Source organism: Salvelinus alpinus, chromosome 16, assembly GCF_045679555.1.
Source record: "Salvelinus alpinus chromosome 16, SLU_Salpinus.1, whole genome shotgun sequence".
NCBI classification, from domain to species: Eukaryota; Metazoa; Chordata; class Actinopteri; order Salmoniformes; family Salmonidae; genus Salvelinus; species Salvelinus alpinus.
Window position 1 is genome coordinate 8,458,419 of NC_092101.1, and position 23,967 is coordinate 8,482,385.

The 23,967-nt window shown below is 42.6% G+C and overlaps 1 protein-coding gene across 1 annotated transcript in view; it reads left to right on the forward strand.

Annotated features, from left to right (window-relative positions):
* Positions 1 to 23,967, forward strand: part of LOC139540719 (prolyl 3-hydroxylase 2-like) — a 101,259-nt gene that overhangs the window by 51,046 nt on the left and 26,246 nt on the right. Inside the window, exon 2 of the mRNA XM_071344627.1 lies at positions 17,618 to 17,770. Within this exon, the coding sequence (XP_071200728.1) occupies positions 17,618 to 17,770 (153 nt within the window). The remainder of the gene's footprint in view (positions 1 to 17,617; positions 17,771 to 23,967) is intronic.

Sequence of the window (23,967 nt, forward strand, 5' to 3'; positions counted from 1 at the left end):
CCCTCTGTTTTCAGGGTGCCAGCACAAAGCAGGCCTTGTGTGTCAGCGCGGTGCAGGAGAACGGGGGCAGACTGCAGGCAGTGAGTGATGGTTGGCTGAGGATACAGTAGCTGGTGTTGCCTCAGGATGGTTGAGGAGAAAGGGATAGTCTTTCACTGTCACTGATTTGACAACCACTCCAAGGAGGCTTCACTCAAGAGTCCTAAGAAGCGGAGTGAGTGGTCTGTCATGTCCAATCACCTTCCTGAGGAAAAGGATGTCACCCACATGACCAGTTCCAGTTCCAGAGTACTACTGCACTGCATAATAAGCATCTCCATTTTAGATCTGTCCAAACACAGATTTCCATCAGGGGACTGGCATCTGAGATTCATCATAATGGCCACGAATTGTGTTTAGTTTGCTAATACGTTCTCCGCCACGGCCCGCTGTTCCCACTCTGGGTCCCTTCTGCGTTCCGACCACTGTGAGGGAGCCTCCGTGTTCTCTAATCAAAACCAGCCGGCCCAGACCACACAGCCAGGGAAGCTCTACACTACCCAGTGGAAGTCCACCCTGCTCCTGTGTACAGCGGCAAGATTATCCCACCATTGTTTTCTTTTCTTTTCAACATACAGTCTTGTTGGATTATTTTCCAGCCGCTGCAGCCTCTTTTGCCGTCTCCCGTGTCCTCAAGCGGTCTTGTCTTAATGAAAGAGGCTGTGTATGTGGCAGGCGGCCGACAAGGCTTTTTTAGGATTTCCTCAGACATTACCTTATTGGATGACCACGCATTGGGCCCAGGGTGGGACGCAGATAACCAGAATGGGAGCAGTGTGCAGAGCTGTCAACAGGGAGGGGACATAGCGAGGAAGAGTAGGGTAGGGTGAGGTAAGAAGCGATTGAGGGGGGGGCTGAAAGCTCAAGGTAGGCCAGAAAGCTCACCTATGACATCACATAGGAAAGTTCCCCTCACACACTCCCCCTTCTTAGCAGCACAAACGTGTTTTTCATTGAGACTTGTTATATGCGCTAGCCGTGTTGCAGCCTATGAAATATACACTGCAGCTGGCTGGCTGGTTTCCTGGTCGGTGTTGGTGTGAGTTATAGTGGAGAGGCAGTGTCTTAAAGTGTTGTGTGCTTTAGCGGCTGAGGAAAAACAAGCCCGCGTCTGGTTAGTTTAACCAGTCAGCAGAGGTGATCAAGCGCCTTATTCAGACTCAATGTACAGTAGCCTACTGACGTTCTGTGCTCCTTGTGAAGTTGTACCATGAAAGTGCTTTAATTCATTAGCTTAACGGACGGACTTAATGAAAATCACTGTTTTGACAGGCGCCTGACGGAACGGTGTATTTGTTAGCGTCACACTCACGTCACAAGCACTCTTTAGCCCCGTGTACTGTATGTACTATGTGTGCATGGGTGTGAGAGAGAGATTACTCTTTGACCCCTGTCTAAGTGAGCTGAACAACTGATCGGACACAGACTTGATATAAATTGATAGCCAGGGAATGAGCGATCTACAGGTGGAAACACCCTTCGCTGCATCGGTGACAAGGCACATAAGTTGTTTTCCAGGTTCGTAGGAATTCTAAAGCATTCCTCAAACAGTGGATGTGGATCGACACAATGTAGGGGAGACTGGGGGCAATTGTAACCGTTTCTGTATTTTACTCCATTGCTCGAACGAGGCCAGACATTTTTTGATATAAGAAACGTACATATGTCTTCAAATCATTCATACCATTTATATGTCTGTACATAAGATTTTATTGAATATTGATTTTAAATCCGGACGGTTAAATTTGTGCCACGGGCAATTGTCACAAGAGCTGGGGTCAAATGAAACACCTAAAAAATAAACCAAATTCACTTAACTTCAAAAACATTCATTATTATGAATTATAATCTTATCATAGACATACAGTTGGAAGTCGGAAGTTTACATACACTTAGGTTGGAGTCATTAAAACTTGTTTTTCAATCACTCCACAAATTTCTTGTTAACAAACTATAGTTTTGGCAAGTCGGTTAGGACATCTACTTTGTGCATGATACAAGTAATTTTTCCAACAATTGTTTACAGACAGGTTATTTCACTTATAATTCACTGTATCACAATTCCAGTGGGTCAGAAGTTTACATACACTAAGTTGACTGTGCCTTTAAACAGCTTGAAAAATTCCAGAAAATGATGTCATGGCTTTAGAAGCTTCTGATAGGCTAATTGACACTATTTGAGTCAATTGGAGGTGTACCTGTGGATGTATTTCAGGCCTACCTTCAAACTCAGTGTCTCTTTGCTTGACATCATGGGAAAATCAAAAGAAATCAGCCAAGACCTCATAAATATTTTTTAGACCTCCACAAGTCTGGTTCATTCTTGGGAGCAATTTCCAAACGTCTGAAGGTACCACGTTCATCTGTACAAACAATAGTACGCAAGTATAAACACCGTGGGACCACGCAGCCGTCATACCGCTCAGGAAGGAGACGCGTTCTGTCTCCTAGAGATGAACGTACTTTGTTGCGAAAAGTGCAAATCAATCCCAGAACAACAGCAAAGAACCGTTGTAACGGCTGTCGTCGGTGGAAGAAGGTGAGGACCAAGGTGCAGCGTGGTAAGTGTTCATGATATTTAATAATAATCAAAACTGAACACTGAATAACAAAACAACAAAGAAACAACCGAAAACAGTTCTGTCTGGTGCAGACACACAAAGACTGAAAATAACCACCCACAAAACCCAACAGAAAACAGGCTACCTAAATATGGTTCCCAATCAGGGATAACGATTGACAGCTGCCTCTGATTGAGAACCATATCAGGCCAAACACAGAAATATAAAATCATAGAAAAACTAACATAGACAGCCCACCCCAACTCACGCCCTGACCATACTAAAACAAAAAACAAAACAAAGGAACTAAGGTCAGAATGTGACAACCGTGGGAAGATGCTGGAGGAAACGGGTACAAAGTATGTATATCCACAGTAAAACGAGTCCTATATCGACATAACCTGAAAGGCCACTCAGCAAGGAAGAAGCCACTGCTCCATAAAAAAGTCAGACTATGGTTTGCAACTGCACATGGGGACAAAGACTGTACTTTTTGGAAAAATGTCCTCTGGTCTGATGAAACAAAAATATAACTGTTTGACCATAATGACCATCATTATGTTTGGAGGAAAAAGGGGGAGGCTTGCAAGCCGTAGAACACCATCCCAACCATGAAGCATGGGGGTGCTTTGCTGCAGGAGGGACTGGTGTACTTCACAAAATAGATGGCATCATGAGGAAGGAAAATGATGTGGACATATTGAAGCAACATCTCAAGACATCAGTCAGGAAGTTAAAGCTTGGTCGCAAATGGACAATGCCCCCAAGCATACTTCCAAAGTTGTGGCAATATGGCTTAAGGACAACAAAGTCAAGTTATTGGAGTGGCCATCACAAAGCCCTGACCTCAATCCTGTAGAAAATGTGTGGGCAGAACTGAAAAAGCGTGTGCGAGCAAGGAAACCAACAAACCTGACTCAGTTACACCAGCTCTGTCAGGAGGAATGGGCCAAAATTTCCCCAACTTATTGTGGAAGCTTGTGGAAGGCTACCTAAACGTTTGACCCAAGTTAAACTATTTTAAGGCAATGCTACCAAATACTAATTGAGTGTATTTAAACTTCTGACCCACTGAGAATGTGATGAAAGAGATAAAAGCGTAAATATATCATTCTCTCTACTATTATTCTGACATTTCACATTCTTAAAATAAAGTGGTGATCCTAACTGTCCTAAGAAAGGGAATTTGTACATTTAATTTTTAGGATTAAATGTCAGGAATTGTGAAACTGAGTTTAAATGTATTTGGCTAAGGTTTATGTAAACTTCAGACTTCAACTGTAATGATTTTGCCAAGAAATGTGTGTATTTCTATGTACGTAATCAAAAGGCCTGGGAATTCCCAGGGACCTCACATTACGATATTATCACAATACTTAGGTGTCGATACGATATAAATTACTATTCTATATGTATTGATTTGATGTTCCAAACGACAGGAGGCTGTGCTGAGGGTAGCACGGCTCATAATAATGGCCGGAACAGAATCAATGGAACGGCATCCACCTATTCTGCTCCAGCCATTACCACGAGCCTGTCCTCCCCAATTAAGGTGCCACCAACCTCATGTGTTCCAATCACTATATACTGAGTATACAAAACATTAAGAACACCTGCTCTTTCCATGACATAGACTGACCAGGTGAATCCAGGTGAAAGCTATGATCCCTTATTGATGTCACTTGTTAAATCCACTTCAATCCGTGTAGATGAAGGGGAGGACACAGGTTAAAAGATGGATGTTGCATTACTGATGTTGCATTAAGGATGTTGCATTACGTTTTTTAAATCATGTTAAAAACAATTGGAGCGGTAGATCTCAGCCTGCATTTTGACTCCGTGATCTTGACTCAGAAAAGGTTGGTGACCACTGTTCTAGAGTTTTCCCTGTTTACACTATCAACGTTTCCCTTTACTGTAGCAATTGTGTTCGAATCAACCCATTATTAGCCACTTTCAATGCAACATACCGAAACAAAACGAACTATGCAAGAGATTTTGTTGTAGGCAGAACGCATTGGAGTAGGATTCTATTTCATTGACACGCACTACTCAGCCCCTACTCTACACAGACCGGTGCGGCATAAACAATCAGAGCTTCAGTCGGCCTATATGCAAATAGACCATTGCAATATATGGATCTGTGCCATTTACTTTGAACTGGACTGTGTTTACAGCATGAGCGGTCGTGAGTAGATGCGCTTGTTTTGAGATAAAAGCGAGAGCTGCATGTAGCCACGTGTTCACATTTTGTTAATATCCTTTGTTAGTTAGTGAGTTGTTGGCCCAGTTATAGATAATTTTTAGTCAGCAATAGGGGAGCGAGGGCTTCCTACAAGAGCACAAAACATATACATTTCTAGACATCTTTGAGTCAGGTAAATAGCTTTTTTTTTGTCTTCAAAGGGCACTGTTGTATTTTGAGACAGGCTTGAATAAGCGAATTAGCCAATAGGCAGAGGGTAGCATAATTTGTCTGATTCTCTGTAATAATGGTATTGGAATAATAATGCATTTGATTTTGTCAAGTCTTTTCTTGCATCAAACAACACAACAACATTTTCAGTCTCCGTGTCTGAAGGATTAATTTCAACACCCTGCATGTTTGTTTTTTTCAAAAGTCTCATGGAATGTAGGTCGTTATTTTGAATGGTAGGCCACTCTGGTAGGCCTACATTATGATCACATAGCCACAGTAGCCTAAAGTTAAAACTGTAACTTAAAGCGGGTACAGCCTCAGTGTTCACAGTAAACGTGCGCTGAACGTTAAAGTTTGTTCAGCAGACCTGAAATTTGCTCAGTATCAAAAATGTTTTGAAGGAACATTGGCCAGCATCCCTGTGGAACTCTTTTGAAACCTTTTAGAGTCCATGCCCCGACGAATTGAGGCTGTTCTGAGGTCTGAGGGCAGGGGCGCAACTCAATATTAGGAAGTTGTTCCTAATGTTTGTTATACTCAGTGTATGTACGCTGCAAAAAGACGAGAGCATGTGAAGTCAGGGAAATAAAAGTGCTGATAAAATATTGTCTTTCTATTTTAAAAGAAGACTGATAAGAAGCTATAGGATGAACAATAGAAATTAATACTTGGAGTCAAATATCCAACAATATAATGTTGTCCAAAAATAATATTGCGATATGTAACTACAATGTTTCCTCCCATCACTAGTAACCTATAACAACAGTAACGCACATGTTTGTGCATGGCCATTCGTTTCCTCTTAAAACATCTGAATAGTCTGATGGTGTCACGAATCCCGCCGAGGATGGTGCCTCTTCCTGTTCGGGCGGCGCTCGGCGGTCGTCGTCAAACTAGCTGCCATCGATTCTTTTCTTTTTGTTTCTGTTAGTTTGGGCTGATTGGGTGCACCTGTTTTGAGTTTAGTTTGGTGGGTAGGCTATTTAAGGGCAGGTAGCCCGCTGGCTGTTGTGCGGGCTTGTATTCTGTTATGTTGGTGTTGGATTTTGTAATGTGGATTTTGTTATTTTCTCGGAACAGTTTAGTCCGGTGTTTTTGGACTCGTCTTTTCATGCGCCCGTGTGTTTTAGGGCATGATCATTTTCCCTGTGTATTGGAAAATAAATCCACGTTCTTGAAACCTGCTCTCTGCGCTTGACTCCATCCACCCAGTACTCCTAGCAGCTCTGACAGAAGCCCGCACCACCATATGGAGTCAGCAGGAGCAGCGACCACCCCTCTCCCAACTATGGAGGAGCGTGTCCATCATCATACATAACAGAATACAAGCCCGCACAACAGCCAGCGGGCTACCTGCCCTTAAATAGCCTACCCACCAAACTAAACTCAAAACAGGTGCACACAATCAGCCCAAACTAACAGAAACAAAAATAAAAGAATCGATGGCAGCTAGTAGGCCGGTGACGACGACCGCCGAGCGCCGCCCGAACAGAAGAGGCACCATCCTCGGCGGGATTCGTGACAGTACCCCCCCTCTGAGAAACAAAAAGAAAAGAATCGATGGCAGCTAGTAGGCCGGTGACGACGACCGCCGAGCGCCGCCCGAACAGGAAGAGGCACCATCCTCGGCGGGATTCGTGACAGATGGTGCCTATATTATACCTGTTTACAACTTCTTTGACACTCTACTGGTCCCCAAGGCTGGAGAGTTAGTGTTTGTATAATTCATGTATAATTCATACAATCTTCAAGTTAAAATCACTTGTTTTCATAATTTGGCTCAAATATGTTTTTATTTTGTTGCTCCTATCCATTAATATGTTGTATACTTATGGATTTCTATTTACTGTTATATGAGTGTAATAAATTAAATGTAAAAAATTAAAACTTGAAAAAAGAGAACAAACATTTTGTCACGTTCGTCTTCCTCCTCGTCTGAGGAGGAGTAGTTGGAAGGATTCGGAGGACCAAAATGCAACGTGGTATGTTTTCATCATGAATTTAATAAACAGAGAACACTGAACAAACTATACAAAACAATAAACGAACAACGACCGTGAAGCTATATAAGAAATGTGCTGACACAAGCAACTAACATAGACAATCACCCACAACCCACAATGACAAAACAGGCTACCTAAATATGGTTCCCAATCAGAGACAACGACTAACACCTGCCTCTGATTGAGAACCATATCAGCCCAAACACAGAAACAGACAAACTAGACATACAACATAGAATGCCCACTCAGATCACACCCTGACCAAACAAAACAGAAACATACAAAGCAAACTATGGTCAGGGCGTGACACATTTGCCCATAAAATTAGAAAATAGTGAGATATTTGACTAACTTTTCAAGCAGGGAGAAATCCTAAATGTGCATGTACTGTGAGTTTCATCACTCTAGCTTTTTTCAAGGTTTGACAACTGCCCCCCCGTTACAGTCTCCCCTACTTTTGAACTGAATTGAGCTGAGAAGGCGTTTAATAGATTTACAACAGAATCCCTTGTCTATTATACTTTAACACCTCAGGTAATTGAACATTTACACATTTTCCTATAGTTGGGGTTCCCAATGCCAAATACTCCTGCCTAGAAGACAGCTGCTACAGCTAGTAATGCCCATTTATACAAATAAATTGTTTGTTTAAAGCACCAGTGAGTGTATTTCCAATTTGATTTCTGGGCAAATGGAGATTCAATCATACTCCCATTTGTTGATGATTTACAGTACACACTGTTGAATGGTTGTGGTAGTTTTCTTGGATGTTTTACCAGATGCTTTTATCAAGGTGCCAAGCAGTAGTCTCTTTTTCCCCCAAACGTTCAGGCAGCATCCATCAAAGCCAGTAGGTTTACAGTGGAAACTATGAACAAGGTTTGCGATGTATGAACAGGCTACATCACATTTATCCCTATTGTTACAGTTTGCTTTTAGCCACACGTTAATCTACTTACGTTTTTGGGGCATTGATTTTAAAGTCGTGGGAAAAGTACCTTAATTCAAGGTGCCATGATCAGTTCCATTCTCTCCAAATGGGTTAATATATTTACTGCCTCTCCTTTACTTTTTCCTTGCAAATTTTTTTGGGCGTTAAGCACTCCCGATGTTGTGTCTACGCAACTAAGATGTTAAACTTATGTTTGGTCTACACACACACATAGCAACTGGACCTCAACATCTTCTTGATCTGACTACCATACTATAGATATTCTGTGGTTTCCCTCCCTGTATGGCTAAGCAAAACCCCAGTCCAAATTGGACTCAACCTTCAACTCTTTCTTGGCCCAGCCTAATCAGTAAATAACCACTGTGTTTACAGACCAGTAAAATATTGTAACATATTATAAGATACACCTAGTCTAGATTTAGTATATCTTATTGTATTCACGTTACATAGTGACCTAAGAGATGACTGGAATGTATGCGAAGATCAATGCAATGTCAATAGGTGATGATAGACTGTTGTTTGATGACGTCATGCGTGGAAAGAATGTAGAGCGCCGGTCTGTTTCATGTTGTTTGTGACTTGACTGAAGACTGGAGAAACTACATTACCGTTCACAAGTTTGGGGTCACTTCGAAATGTCCTTGTTTTTGAAAGTAAAGCACATTTTTACAGACGCCTCATAAGTCCTCAACTGGCAGCTTCATTAAATAGTACCCGCAAAACACCAGTCTCAACATCAACAGTGAAGAGGCGACTCCGGGATGCCGGCCTTCTAGGCAGAGTTCCTCTGTCCAGTGTCTGTGTTCTTTTGTCCATCTTAATCTTTTATTTTTATTGGCCAGTCTGAGATATAGCTTTTTCTTTGCAACTAGAAGGCCAGCATCCCGGAGTCGCCTCTTCACTGTTGACGTCGAGACTGGTGTTTTGGGGGTACGATTTAATGAAGCTTGTCACGTTCCTGACCTGTTTTCTTTTGTCTTGTATTTATATAGTTGGTCAGGGCGTGAGTTGGGTGGGTTTGTCTATGTGTGATTTTCTATGTTGGGATGTTTGTGTTCGGCCGGGTATGATTCTCAATCAGAGGCAGCTGTCAATCGTTGTCCCTGATTGAGAATCATACTTAGGCAGCCTGGGTTTCACGTGTGTTTTGTGGGTGTTTGTTTCCGTGTTTGTATTCGTGCCACACGGGACTGTTGTCGGTTGTATTCATTTTTGTTATTTTGGTTTCATGTTAGTGTTCAGTTTCGAGTTAATAAATTATCATGAGCACTACCCACTCTGCGTGTTGGTCCGATCCATGCTCCTCCTCGTCTGAGGAGGAGAACGACTATGACGACCGTTACAAAGCTGCCAGTTAAAGTTTTGTGAGGCGTCTGTTTCTCAAACTAGACACTCTAATGTACTTGTCCTCTTTCTCAGTTGTGCACCAGGGCCTCCCACTCCTCTTTCTGTTCTGGTTAGAGCCAGTTTGCGCTGTTCTGTTAAGGGAGTAGTACACAGCGTTGAACGAGATCTTCAGTTTCTTGGCAATTTCTCGCATGGAATAGCCTTCATTTCTCAGAACAAGAATAGACTTGATGAGTTTCAGAAGAAAGTACTTTGTTTCTGGCCATTTTGAGCCTGTAATCGAACCCACAAATGCTGATGCTCCAAATACTCAACTAGTCTAAAGAAGGCCCGTTTTATTGCTTCTCTAATCAGAACAGTTCAGCTATGCTAACATAATTTCAAAAGGGTTTTCTAATGATCAATTCGCTTTTTCAAATGATAAACTTGCATTAGCTAACACAACGTGCCATTGGAACACAGGAGTGATGGTTGCTGATAATGGGCCTCTGTACGCCTATGTAGATATTCCATTACAAATCAGCCATTTCCAGCTACAATAGTCATTTACAACATTAACAATGTCTACACTGTATTTCTGATCAATTTGATGTTATTTTAATGGACACAAAATGTGCTTTTCTTTCAAAAACTAGGCCATTTCTAAGTGATCCCAAACTTTTGAATGGTAGTGTATGTTATAATTTCGTCACCTTCCATCTAGAGCCTTCCATTTCAGGGACAGTTGAGGACAGCAGGTTCTCAAGAACAATACCAGAAAGTCTAGGTCCTTCAGCGATATAAACACATGGAATAGCCCTACTGGTTATGCCTGGCCATGTATAAACACAGGTCATTACATCTTTAGAGATAACGGATATCATCAACAAAAAAAACAATCAAATCAAACAATGCATATCATCGAAGCGGCGTTTCCTCTTAGACACGTTCTCTGGCAGAGATGTTTGACTTCTAACATGACCCTAGTTAGCAGTGCTTGGCAGCTATTCCCTTACGAGGCCTTAAAACCATTATTGGCTGCTGTTGTTATCATACAGACATATCTGCTGCTGGAATGTGTACTATGCTAAGTACTGGGGCCAAGGAACTCACTGGACAGTACTTCTTTGAGAGAAACAGTAATCGTTTTAAAGACCTTTTTCGCAACGGTCAAACGTCTGTCAGTGGAGGCTTAGCAGACTAGGCCGGGTGTTTAATAGCAGCAGTGAGAAATGTTTCTACTTGTAATAGCCACGGGCATACATTTGACACCCCAAGCACTACAGGCGCTAAATGCTATTAGTGCGTAGTTAGGGTGTTGTTATTCTACTGGTCCCCATTGAAGCCTGAATTGTTAGCCTGGATGAGGATGGAAGCTGGCTGTTTCCATTTGTGTCCTGACCTAGCATACAGTACTGTGGACTTTTGGCATACGGTAAATCCCGGCATGATTCCTCCGATAAAACAAGTAGAAGACAAGTACATTTTCTCAATGGGGTCAATCTCCATGCCAGAAATGAAGAGATCCATAGAGGTGATGGTATGTGTGCATCCAAAACCTTAGACTTTTATAGACCCACAAGCTCTACTCTAGAACTCCGGTAGGCCGTAAACCGCCAGCAGTCTCCAAGAGTTAAGGCTTAAGGCACTCTTTGATTCTGGCCTTCTGTTCTAGAGTCCAGGGTACTAAAACTCAAACCATGACCCTATAACCTGCCAATGACCTAGAGCAGGGGTCATCAACTAGATTCAGTCAAGGGACAATTTTTTTCTGGAGAGGATGGTCGGAAGGCCGGAACATACAGTAACTACAAATAATTTGTAGACTGCAAATAAATTGACTGCAAGAAGCCCAAACAGATATAATATTTGCCTAAAACGTAATTATTTCAAACCTTGCTTACATTTGTATGTGTCTCTATATTATGTGTGGGAATTCTTGGGAACAGATTTCCGAAATTAAAATGATTTCCTGGTGTTTTTACATTATTTTATGTCCAACAGTTAAAATTCTCAACAATTTTTTACAATTATTATTAGTATTATTCTCTTTGCTCAGAAATCTTGGGCAAATCTTGGGCAAATAAAACCACCCATGGGCCAAATTGGGGGAACCCTGCCAGTTGGGGAATCTGACCTAGAGTCTTCTAGTCTAAGATATTTTCTGTGTTTTAGAAAGCAGCTTACTTAGGGATTTTATTCATATGTGTGCAGGCCAGTCACTGCCAGATTTCCCCAGTTCTTCCAAGTTTGTGGGAAGACAGTGGTTGCTGGTTGCCTGGTTGGTGATTACTGCTGACTCTAGCCTTGACGCCGACCCCTGTCTCTTGTCTCCGGTCAATTTGTGTCGGAGGGATACGTGCTCGTCATCACAGCCCCGCTGTGTCTTTGACCTGGCTACTGCACTATTTACATATTTCTGAAGTGAGTGTGAGGCTCATGGGGAGAGAAACATGCAAATGGCCATTTGACTTGGCTTCTCGCCGATCCCACATCAATAGGTTTTTACTCAGCGAGAATGGCAGGGCGGCCCGACTAGGGCTATAACACAGGTTCGTTTTCTGTAGGGAGGACAGAGTGAGGGCGCATACTGGGCACTAGTTATTTCCCCATTACAGGTGCACCTTTGAAATTCATGAGGGGAAAAACATGTGGTTACTATACAAGGACTCTGTGTTCGATGCCTGATGGTTAGTGGTAAGGTTGTTACGGTTGTTAGCTTTGAAGCGTAAACAGGTGATGCTGGTGTGTATTGATTGATTGATTTTTTTAAATATGAAAGGGAAAATCAAATATTTTGTTGTAACGTTCTTCGTCGGGCGAAAGAGAGGAGGACCAAGATGCAGCGTGGTGAGTATTCATTTTAATAAGAATACTTAAACGACGAACAAAACAATAAACCGACAAACGAACGAAAACGTAACAGTCACGTAATAGTAAACACAGGAGAACAGGAACAATCACTCACAACCGACAAAGACAAAACAGGCTACCTAAATATGGCTCCCAATCAGAGACAACGACTAACACCTGCCTCTGATTGAGAACCATATCAGGCCAAACACATAGAAACAGACAAACTAGACATACAACATAGAATGCCCACTCAGATCACACCCTGACCAAACAAAACATAGAAACATACAATGCAAACTATGGTCAGGGCGTGACAGTTGTGGGAAAAGTCTTACTGTCTTAAGGAGCTGTTGATAACAAAGATCGGGCGGTAAACTGAAAGGTCGGCTGAAAGTAATTGATCTATTTTGCATAACTTACTACAAGTAGACTGTCTATATCAGCATCGTAGTGAATCTGTTCGAAGAGTGTGGTTTTCTCATTACCCCTAACCCCTCCTCAGATATCCCCTTCTCAACCTGGTCCCGGGGTCCTATGTTTGGTAATGGACTGTCGCCAAGGCAACTCAACACAGCGGGGGACAACCCCCGACACATGTAGTAGAGATTGTGATCTAGGAGTTGTCACAAAAAAAAACTAAAGATGTGGCTAATCTAACATCACTCTTCCATACGAGTCTTCCTGCTTGATATTGGAAATAATTGTGATATGCTTGGCAGTATTTGATCATGTTATTCCATAGTGCTATTTGGTAGTGCTGTAATCCCTCTTTAAAAAGTTGATCTATTCGCACTGGGCCTGCAATGTCATCCTCGGGGGGATATTTTGACTAATTTGGGGGTTTGATTTGTGTGCAGATGTTTTTTGTGAAATATCTGAGTGCTTGCGTCATGCTTTACTATACTGAACAAAAATATCAACACAACATGCAACCATTTCAATGGTTTTACGGAATTACAGTTCGTGTAAGGAAATCGATCAATTGAAATACATTCATTAGGCCCTAATCGATGGATTTCACATGACTGGGCAGGGGTGCAGCCTTTGGGTGGGCCTGGGAGGGCATAGGCACACCCACTTGGGAGCGCGGCCCACCCACTGAGGAGTCAGGCCCAGCCAATCAAAATGAGTTTTTCCCCACAAAAGGGCTTTATTACAGACAGAAATACTCCTGAGTTTCATCAGCTGTCCGGGTGGCTGGTCTAAGACGATCCTGCAGGTGAAGAAGCCGGATGTGGAGGTCCTGAGCTTGCGAGGTTACACGTGGTCTGCGGTTTTGAGGCCGGTTGGACGTACTGACGTATTCTCTAAAACGACAATGGAGGCAGCTTATGGTAGAGAAATGAACATTAAATCCCTGGCAACAGCTCTGGTGGACATTCCTGCAGTCAGCATGACAATTGCACTCTCCCTCAAAACTTGAGACTGTGGCATTGTGTGATGTGACAAAACTGCACATTTTAAAGTGGCCTTTTATTGTCCCCAGCACGAGGTGAACCTGTGTAATGATCATGCTGTTTAATCAGCTTCTTGATATGCCACACCCGTCAGGTGGATGGATTATCTTGGCAAAGGAGAAATGCTCACTAACAGGGATGTGCACATAATTTGAGAGAAATAAGTGTTTTGTGAGTATGGAACATTTCTGCTATCTTTTATTTCAGGTCATGAAACATGGGATCAACACTTTACATGTTGTGTTTCTAATTTTGTTCAGTATACAGTGTGATACTGTACTCCTGGCAGTCTCCTCTTAGCCCCTCCAGCATCACAGATATTTTCTCTTTCCATAAACCAGTGACATCACTGGATGTTTGAGGTCAGCACTGCGGAGTATCACTGTAAATCTATTATCACTATAGAGAATGAGTCTCTCAGCACAGCTGCCCAGTCCTGTATGTTGCCTATGGAATACCCCTGAGGTCCTTATACTGCAGTTTTCATAGCGAACCTTCACCCTCCCTTTGCTATGTTCTATTTAATTGCACAATTTTCTGGAACTGTGTTTTTCTTAGAGGAAACTACTTCACACAAGGTAGATTTAAAAAGTTGTAAAAACGTTACTTTTGGTACTTTGCTAACGTTAACGGTTGTGCAGAATTGTGATCACAGATTTACGATGGTATTGTGGCTTCTCATGATCAAAGCCGGATGGCAGTGTGCTGCTGCCATGCGTCAGATTGAGTATCCTCCTCCGCTTTCTCTCTCTAGTCTCTCTCATGTCTCGGGACAATAGATCTGGCAGTGCTGAGACACAGCTGTGTTTGTGCTGCAGCTGGACTTAATACCCCTTTCTCCTGACCCTGCCTTTCTGAGGCGTTAGGGGGAGGACTGGGGAGAGTCGTGGAGCAGAACAGCAGGTGGGCCTAGACACTCCACAGGTGGCTGGATTCCACCCAGCCCCTCTCCTGAACGTCACAGCCCCATCCTTGGCTCTAGCTCTCGGACGGAGAGAAGTCCAGCGGAATTCATCATGATTACCGGAAAAGTGGAGAGGTCAGCATTTGGATGGGACACAAAAATGCCTCCATCGTCCCTCTGGCTGTCCTCTTGCCTATAGGTCCTTAGCCTCAGCCTGGGCAGCACGGGGGAGAGGTGGACAGTGCAGGAATGTAGTCGAAACCAGTTCGCTCTTTGGCCTTTCAGAGGTAACCAAGCATGTCCACACAGCTTTTCTTTCCCCTGCTCCTCTCCGTGGCTGCGTCACAAAAAGAGAAGGAAAAAAAGAGAGGAGATTGTTGATCAGCACAGCACCCAGATAAGGACTTTGCGGCCAGCCTTCCTAGTCAGGAAAGAGCCTAGAGCTGACAGTGGAGTTACAAGCTTGGAGCCTGGTCTTTGGTCTCAGACCATTCAAACCAGCACCTGTTTTTAACGAGTATAGGAAGGATTTAAAATGAGCAGGGTCATATAGTCACCTCCCTTCTTACGAGACGGAGCTAACGTTGCACCACGTGAGATCCTCAGCTAGACAGAGCTCACTGTCTCATACACTTATTCCTTGGACGCTAAGCAGGAAGCAACCTCTGCTGCTTGCTCGCCCGCTGCCACTGACCATAATCTCTCTCTTTCTCTCTCTGTCTCTCTCTCTTTCTCTCGCTTACCCTCGCTCCCACACAGACAGAGGTCTGTGAAGCATTTCTAATCTCTTGGGAGTGTGTTGTTGTATCCCTGCGATGTTGAGTGTCTGTCCATCTCTGTCCTGGGCATGTTTCTTAGGCCATGACATGCCACATCTTGATGTGAGCTATTGTGAAAAGGTGGTTGTTTTTTCTGGGAATGTCCTAGGGAAAGATTGGCAAAGATCTTGCTTTGTCAGGACTTGACAGCGATTTGATCAGATCTGATAGCACCCGGAGAGCTCTTCACGCAACCAACACAGGCCGCAGCAGGAGCTGGAGCAAAACCATGCCTTTACCTTTTGATGTGATACAATCTCTTAAGCTGCGTTTCCTTATCTGACACGGGCAGGTAGGTTAAACGTTCGAAAAAGGGGAATTAAAAAGTGACATTGGAGGTTTTACGACCCTTTATTGTGAAGGGAGAGAGGGAGGGAGGGATGGAGGGAGGGAGATATGGGCTTCTTAACTGTAGAGCCAAAACATTGCGTCCTAAGTACAGCGGCGCTTGTGAAGGCAGAATTAAGACCTCACATTTCACGGCACGTGGGAATGCGCTCGGGTCTGCAGCTAGCCTATTAGAGTGGGTTGTTAGTGAATGATGCTGTTAGTCTGGTTATATTCAACAGCTGTGGAGCCTTTGAGTCAGTTCCCCAAATGGTGGTGTGGGACCTACTAGTGTGTCATGGCTATTTCAGAGGAAAGAAACGTTGTTTTTTTCCATTTGTCAAAAGAACAATGGAAATATCATGTTTTCAAGAACATTCTTAAAGCTTTAGGGTTTTGGCCCTAACATTTTAAGAGCTACTGTCTTCCAGAACCATTAGAAGACCACTACATTTCTGGGTAAATATGAGCGTCAAACAGACCTACTTGTAGTCAATGATCCCCCAACGAATGTCACACAGGTCGTTGACTCGTTACAAACATGGAACCCAAGTGAGAGTTCAGAGCACTTCTTAGCGGAGACAGCGTCGGCAGGCTGCCAAGCCTGAGAAATAGCAGCAGCTGGCTTTTACCATTTTTACCATGAGCTCATTTAGACCAGCAGCCCCGAGGTCTGTACAGTATCCACAGCACTTCTCCTCAAACACCCCCACGTCTCTGTTGTCTTGTTCGGGAGGCCTCTGATAGGAGTCAAAGATGCTCGAGAGGCCCAGTTTTATCCTTCTGTGTTTATTCTTGATGCATTTTTTTCTGTAATGGAAGAAAATCCTTGTGATTGGGATAATTATTTCATGCTAATGTGCCCAAATGTATGACTCCCACGTTTCCAGATGAAGGAAGCAAATCCATCATTTGGGGTGACATTGATGGAATGGATGGTGAGTTTCCATGCCGACGGGAAGTAAACGGGAACAATGTGTCCTTCTAAAAGTCACGCTTCTTCTCTCCTGCTCGTCTCCTGCTCAACCAGAACCATTGATATTGCAAACTAGATAACTTAATGAAAGAGTATTTTTATGCTCAAGTCAGCACTGGTTTTAAGGTCTTCTTCGAACTGTGGCTTGTGATATGCCACTCTCTGTTAGTGCAGTAGATTCCACGCCAACCCTAAATCTTAACACTATATTTTGTACAAATAAATGTGTGAGGTCAGGTCATGGCCTTAACCCAAACTGTGAATGGCACGGTATATGCCACATTTACTTCATTTGATTGCTTCTGCAGTCTCTGCCCTGTCAGCATACATGTCGTCAAAGACTTTGTGGTCAGTGCCTGGGGCATGATTACAGGTAATTGAAGGGGCCACTTCAGTAGAAGTGATCATGTCCTTAGATCTCGATCTCGTCTCTAATGAGACGGTGTTATCATCTTGGTGTGAGACCTGTGCCATCCTCTATATTCCATGTGAAGGGAGTGGTGATGAGGAGGCGGGTTAGGGTGTGTCTCCACTTCCATTTCCTGAGGTGAACACTGTCATTAATATACTCCACTGTCCTGTACTTACCTCGGCCACACCAAAGTATTCCACATGGCCACACTGCCCTGCTCGAGACAGCTGGACTACAGGACTATATTATCTGTGTGTGGTTTATTTCTCCAACTGTGGCGCAATGAATTTGACCCTGGGAAAGGCTATGTTTGGCTAAAAGCAGCTATTTGTCAGCCAGGTGCAGCTGGCTCATGTGTAGTGGTTTTCATGGATATCTGTGCTAATGCCTCTCTCTCTCGCTCTCTCTCTCTCGCTCTCTTTCTTTCTTTCTCTCTCTCGCTCTCTCTCTCTCTCTCTCTCGCTCTCTTTCTTCCTTTCTCTCTCTCTCGCTCTCTCTCTCTCTCGCTCTCTTTCTTTCTCTCTCTCTCGCTGTCTTTCGCTCTCTCTCTCCCCCTCTCCTGTATAGCTGAAGCAGTTGGACAAGGCAGCGGCGGCGGCCCACACCTATTTCCAGGCCAACCCAGAGCATGTGGAAATGGATCAGAACTTAGAGCAGTACAAGGCTCTGGAGGGAACCGATCAGGACCACTTTGTGGACAGAGAGGCCCGGCCTCATCAGGTAAGAGTGTGTAACTGCCTGTTTCTCGAGGCTAGGGTTACAACATTCTGGTATCTTTTCCCGCAAATTCCCTGGTTTTCCAGAAATCCCAGGAATCCTCCAAACAGCATTTATGGGAATTTTGGGAAAGTTTGCAACCCTACCCAAAGTACTCTCAATGGGGATTTTCCATTGAGAATGATTATAATCCATATTTACACAACTTGTTTGATTAGTGTAAAAATTCAGGGCTTGTTTTATTACCTTTAAATGGCATCCTTCCTTTCTAACTTCCATGACGTACTAATCGATAATCAGACATGGTGATGTCTAAGTTGAGACAATATTATTTTCCCCTTCCCCCAATACATTCTAAACTCTACTATCCCCAAGTAATTGCTCTTTTCTAGTAAGTAACGATAGAAGTAGCCGATGCCAATGAGCTACATGTACACTGAAAAGACAATACAAAAGAGAAATTATAAACTGGGTGGTTCGAGCCCTGAATGCTGATTGACTGACAGCCGTGGTATATCAGACCGTATACCACGGGTATGACAAAACATTTATTTTTACTGCTCTAATTACGTTGGTAGCCAGTTTATAATAGCAATAAAGCACCTTTGTTTGTGGTATATAGCCAATATACCACGGGTAAGGGCTGTGTCTGGGCACTCCGCGTTGCGTCGTGTCTAAGAAAAGCCATATACCACACCCCCTCGTGCCTTATTGCTTAAATATAGCATGTATGTCAATAATTGTTCTATAGGTGTGAGCAGTGGTGGAAAAAGTACCCAATTGTCATACTTGAGTAAAAGTAAATATACCTTAAAAGAAAATGACTCAAGTAAAAGTGAAAGTCACCCAGTAAAATACTACTTCGAAATGTACTTAAGTATCAAAAGTAAAAGTATAAATCATTTCAAATGGCTTATATTAAGCAAACCAGATGACACTATTTTCTTGTTATTTTAATTTACGGATAGCCAGGGGCACAGTTCAACACTCAGACATCATTTACAAACTAAGCATTTGTGTTTAGCGAGTCCGCCAGATCGGAGGTAGTAGGGATGACCAGGGATGTTCTCTTTATAAGTGCGTGAATTAGACAATTTTTCTGTCCTGCAAAGCATTGAAAATGGGACTAGTACTTTTGGGTGTCAGGGAAAATGTAACGAGTAAAAAGTACATTATTGTAACGATTCTCGTTGGTGGAAGGAGAAGAGGACCAAAATGCAGCGTGGTTAGTGTTCGTCATATTTAATTAAAACTGAACACTACACAAAACAACAACGAGGAAAAAACGAAAATGAAACAGTTCTGCCAGGTGAACATACACTAAACAGAAAACAAACACCCACAACCAAAATGGGGAAAACAGGCTACCTAAATATGGCTCCCAATCAGAGACAACGATCGACAGCTGCCTCTGATTGAGAACCATATCAGGCCAGACATAGAAATAGAACAACATAGAAAACAGAACATAGACTACCCACCCCAACTCACGCCCTGACCAACCTAACACAAAGACATAAAAAGAAACTAAGGTCAGAACGTGACAATTATACTCTTTAGGAATGTAGTGGAGTAAAAGTCAAAAAATATAAATAGTAAAGAACAGATACCGCAAAAAACGACGTAAGTAGTACTTTAAAGTATTTTTACTTAAGTACTTTACACCACTGGGTGTGAGTGGGTCTATGTGTGTGTATGTGTCTGTGCATATGAATGGGAGTGTGAAGGAGGGTGAATATGTGTAGGAGGGTGGGAGAGAATGGGTGGGTGGCTGCATGGGGTATATGCTGTACGTGAATGAAGGAGAATGGATGAGTAAGTCGATATATGGATGATAAACTTTGCCTGGGTGGGTAAGGGAGGGCAAGGATGGGAGGGGATGATAAGCTTGGCTTGGGTGTGGGAAAGGGGGAAGAAAACTGGGAGGGGAAGGCGGAGAGGTTTGGCATGGGAGAGGGAGAAGGAACAATTTAACTATACTATATGCTATACTATAATGTAATTGCATTTGATTTTGTGACTTGCAAACCTGCAGTAAAATGAATAAAGAGTTCTGGACAGATTAGGAGAGGATGTCGAGTCCTTGTTTGTCATTACAGTTATGATTCAATGGTGGTTATTGGTGAGAGTGGAGACTTCTCTGAAGTGTGTGTGGGGACTTCATCCCACTATCTCGGTGGACCCACTCTCCCCAAGTTGACCCCCACCAGCCACTGTACGTTAATGTAATTTACAAGGTAATACAAACTGACGACAGTACTTATTAAGTGCCAGTCTTCCTCCAATGTGTGTATAATGACATAATCTACAGTCTTTCGGTTCATTAGGAGAGGAGTTGGTGCTTAAAAGCTCTAAGAAGGCATAGTGCCTCAAAGTACAAAGAAGTTCTTTGCTTTATGTTTTTTGTGTGTTCTCTGTTGTGTCTGCTCAGTCCACATAATCACAGGCTCTATATATGTAATGTACACTACCGTTCAAATGTTTGGGGCCACTTAGAAATGTCCTTGTTTTTGAAAGAAAAGCACATTTTGTGTCCATTAAAATCACATCAAATTGATCCGAAATACAGTGCAAACATTGTTAATGTTGTAATTGACTATTGTAGCTGGAAACGGCTGATTTTTAATGTAATATCTACATAGGCGTACAGAGGCCCATTATCAACAACCATCACTTCTGTGTTCCAATGGCACGTTGTGTTAGCTAATCCAAGTTGATTATTTTAAAAGGCTAATTGATCATTAGAAAACCATTTTACAATTATGTTAGCACAGCTGAAAACAGTTGTTCTGATTAAAGAAGCAATAAAACTGGCCTTCTTTAGACTAGTTGAGTATCTGGAGCATCAGCATTTGTGGGTTCGATTACAGGCTCAAAATGGCCAGAAACAAAGAACTTTCTTCTGAAACTTGTCGGTCTCTTCAGTTCTGAGAGATGAAGGCTCTTCCATGTGAGAAATTGCCAAGAAACTGAAGATCTCGTACAACGCTGTGTACTACTCCCAGCACAGAACAGCGCAAACTGGCTCTAATCAGAATAGAAAGAGGAGTGGGAGGCCCCGGTGCACAACTGAGCAAGAGGACAAGTACATTAGAGTGTCTAGTTTGAGAAACAGACGCCTCACCAAGTCCTCAACTGGCAGCTTCATTAAATCGTACCCCCCAAAACACCCGTCTCAACGTCAACAGTGAAGAGGCGACTCCGGGATGCCGGCCTTCTAGGCAGAGTTCCTCTGTCCAGTGTCTGTGTTCTTTTGCCCATCTTAATATTTTATTTTTATTGGCCAGTCTGAGATATGGCTTTTTCTTTGCAACTGCCTTGAAGGCCAGCATCCCGGAGTCACCTCTTCACTGTTGACGTTGAGACGGGTGTTTTGCGGGTACTATTTAATGAAGCTGCCAGTTGAGGACTTTTGTTCCCAGTCAAAAATGACAGGTCTTTAGAAATGAATGGGTGAGACTACAATTAGTGTATAAAATTGAGTTCAGACACATGCCCATTCATCAGATGGACACACTTCCTTTCCCAGACCCTCACATGCATGTTTGTTTGAGCACACACACACACGCACACACACACACACACACACACACACACACACACACACACACACACACACACACACACACACACACACACACACACACACACACACACACACACACACACACACACACACACACCTCACTCCCCTTCTTGGCTTCCATGGCAACCCCCACAGGAACCTTTCCCCAATAGAATCTTTCCCCCATGGGAACCACACCTGTTGGCATTCTCACAAACAATCGCAACATTGTTTCAATAATATATAGAACTTTTCTTGCAGCTCTGGTATATAAAGCTTTTTCGAGGCCTTGCTCACAATTCATTCTGTGGCAGCACAATGACCAAACGATATACTGTATGTGAGGCTCTTGATCATATCTTTGATCATGACACTGGTGAGGAGGAGAGAGTCCTTGTTAAACTTTGACACAAAGTAGTCTGTGATAAATAGCCCAATATATTTCATCTGAGTATTTGTTATAGTCAAAATAATCCGTACATTATGCTTTTTTTACTCAAAAACTAGTTGTTTGAGCTCAGGTCAATAAGGCGTACAGGCCATAAATAGCAAATAGAAGTTTGAAACTTGTAATGTTCACAAGAAGTTAAGTTGATAAAAAGATCTAACACAACATTAGGTGATAATATATGTATTATTATGGATTTATAATCAGCTATAACGGGGGCGGTCATTTTGGACCGGGAACACGGAATTAATTAACATGAAACAAATACAACAGGAGAGTTAAAGAGATTGTCATGTGGTTTTACTGCAAGAGATACATGTGAATATTCATAGAGGACCTGGGTTGGAGAGGCCTATGCTGCCGCCTACTGTAGTAACAGTAGAGGTGTAGGCATCCTGATAAATAAGAATACACCATTTTCCCTTATATCCCAGTACATGGACCAAGAAGGCAGTTTTCTAATGTTGTATTGTATCTTATATGGTGAAAAATACACTGATTTCATTGTACTGAATATCCCACTATGGGCAATCTGGTGTTTTTAAATAGTATTTAAGCTACAGTGCCTTCAGAAAGTATTCACACCTCTTTACTTTTCCCACATTTTGTTTCGTTAAAGCTAGGATTTAAAATAGATTAAATTGATTTGTTTTTGTCACTGGCCTACACACAATACCCCATAATGCCAAAGAGCAATTATGTTTCTTCTAAATGTTTACAAATTAATATAAAATGAAAACCCCTTTTTTTATGGCAAGCCTAAATAATTTCTGAAGTAAAAAATGTTTTAAGTCACATAATAAGTTGCATGGACTCACTCTGTGTGCATTAATAGTGTTTAACATGATTTTTGAATGACTACCTTCTCTGTGCCCCGCACATACAATTATCTGTAAGGACCCTCAGTCGAGCATTACATTTCAAACACAGATTCAACCACAAAGACCAGGGAGGTTTTCTAATGCCTCGCAAAGAAGGGCACCTATTGGTAGATGGGTATTTTTTTTTAAAGCAGACAAATATCCCTTTGAGCATGGTGATGTTATTATTAATTATTCATTCACCTTTCAGCAGGACAATGACCTAAATCACAAGACCAAATCTACACTGGAGTTGCTTACCAAGAAGACAGTGAATGTTCCTGAATGGCCGAGTTACAGTTTTGACTTAAATCTAATTTAACATCTATGGCAAGAATTGAAAAAGGTTGTCTAGCAATTTATTTTTTATTTATTTAACCATTATTTAACTAGGCAAGTCAGTTCTACACCTGCATTGCTTGCTGTTTGGGGTTTTAGGCTGGGTTTCTGTACAGCACTTTGAGATATCAGCTGATGTAAGAAGGGCTTTATAAATACATTTGATTTGATTTACTTGACGGCCTACCAAAAGGCAAAAGGCCTCCTACTGGGATTAAACATGTAAATAAATGAAATAAAAATATAGGACAAAACACACATCATGACAAGAGAGACAACACAACACTACATAAAGAGAGACCTACAGCAAGACAATAACATAGAATGGCAGCAACACAACATGACAACAACACAACTTGGCAGCAGCACAACATGGTAGCAGCACAAAACACGGTGCAAACCGCCATCGATAAGAGACATTACTGTGTAGCCGTATTCATCGACCTGGCCAAGGCTTTCGACTCTGTCAATCACCACATTCTTATCGGCAGCCTTGGTTTCTCAAATGACTGCCTCGCCTGGTTCACCAACTACTTGTCAGATAGTGTTCAGTGTGTCAAATCGGAGGGCCTGTTGTCTGGACCTCTGGCAGTCTCTATAGGGGTGCCACAGGGTTCAATTCTCGGGCCGACTCTCTTCTCTGTATACATCAACGATGTCGCTCTTGCTGCTGGTGATTCTCTGATCCATCTCTATGCAGACGACACCATTCTGTATACCTCTGGCCCTTCTTTGGACACTGTGTTGACTAACCTCCAGATGAGCTTCAATGCCACACAACTCTCCTTCCGTGGCCTCCAACTGCTCATAAATGCAAGTAAAACTAAAGATTTTTGAAGAGAGCCAACAGCTACAGGTTAAACTCAAGTAACGCATACTACTTGAGTGCAAATCACTCAATTCAGTGCCTCCTAGTTCCATGTATCAAACAGTTATTTCAGATATATTAAAACACGGGGGGGGGGGGGGGGGGCAATGCAAATAGTCT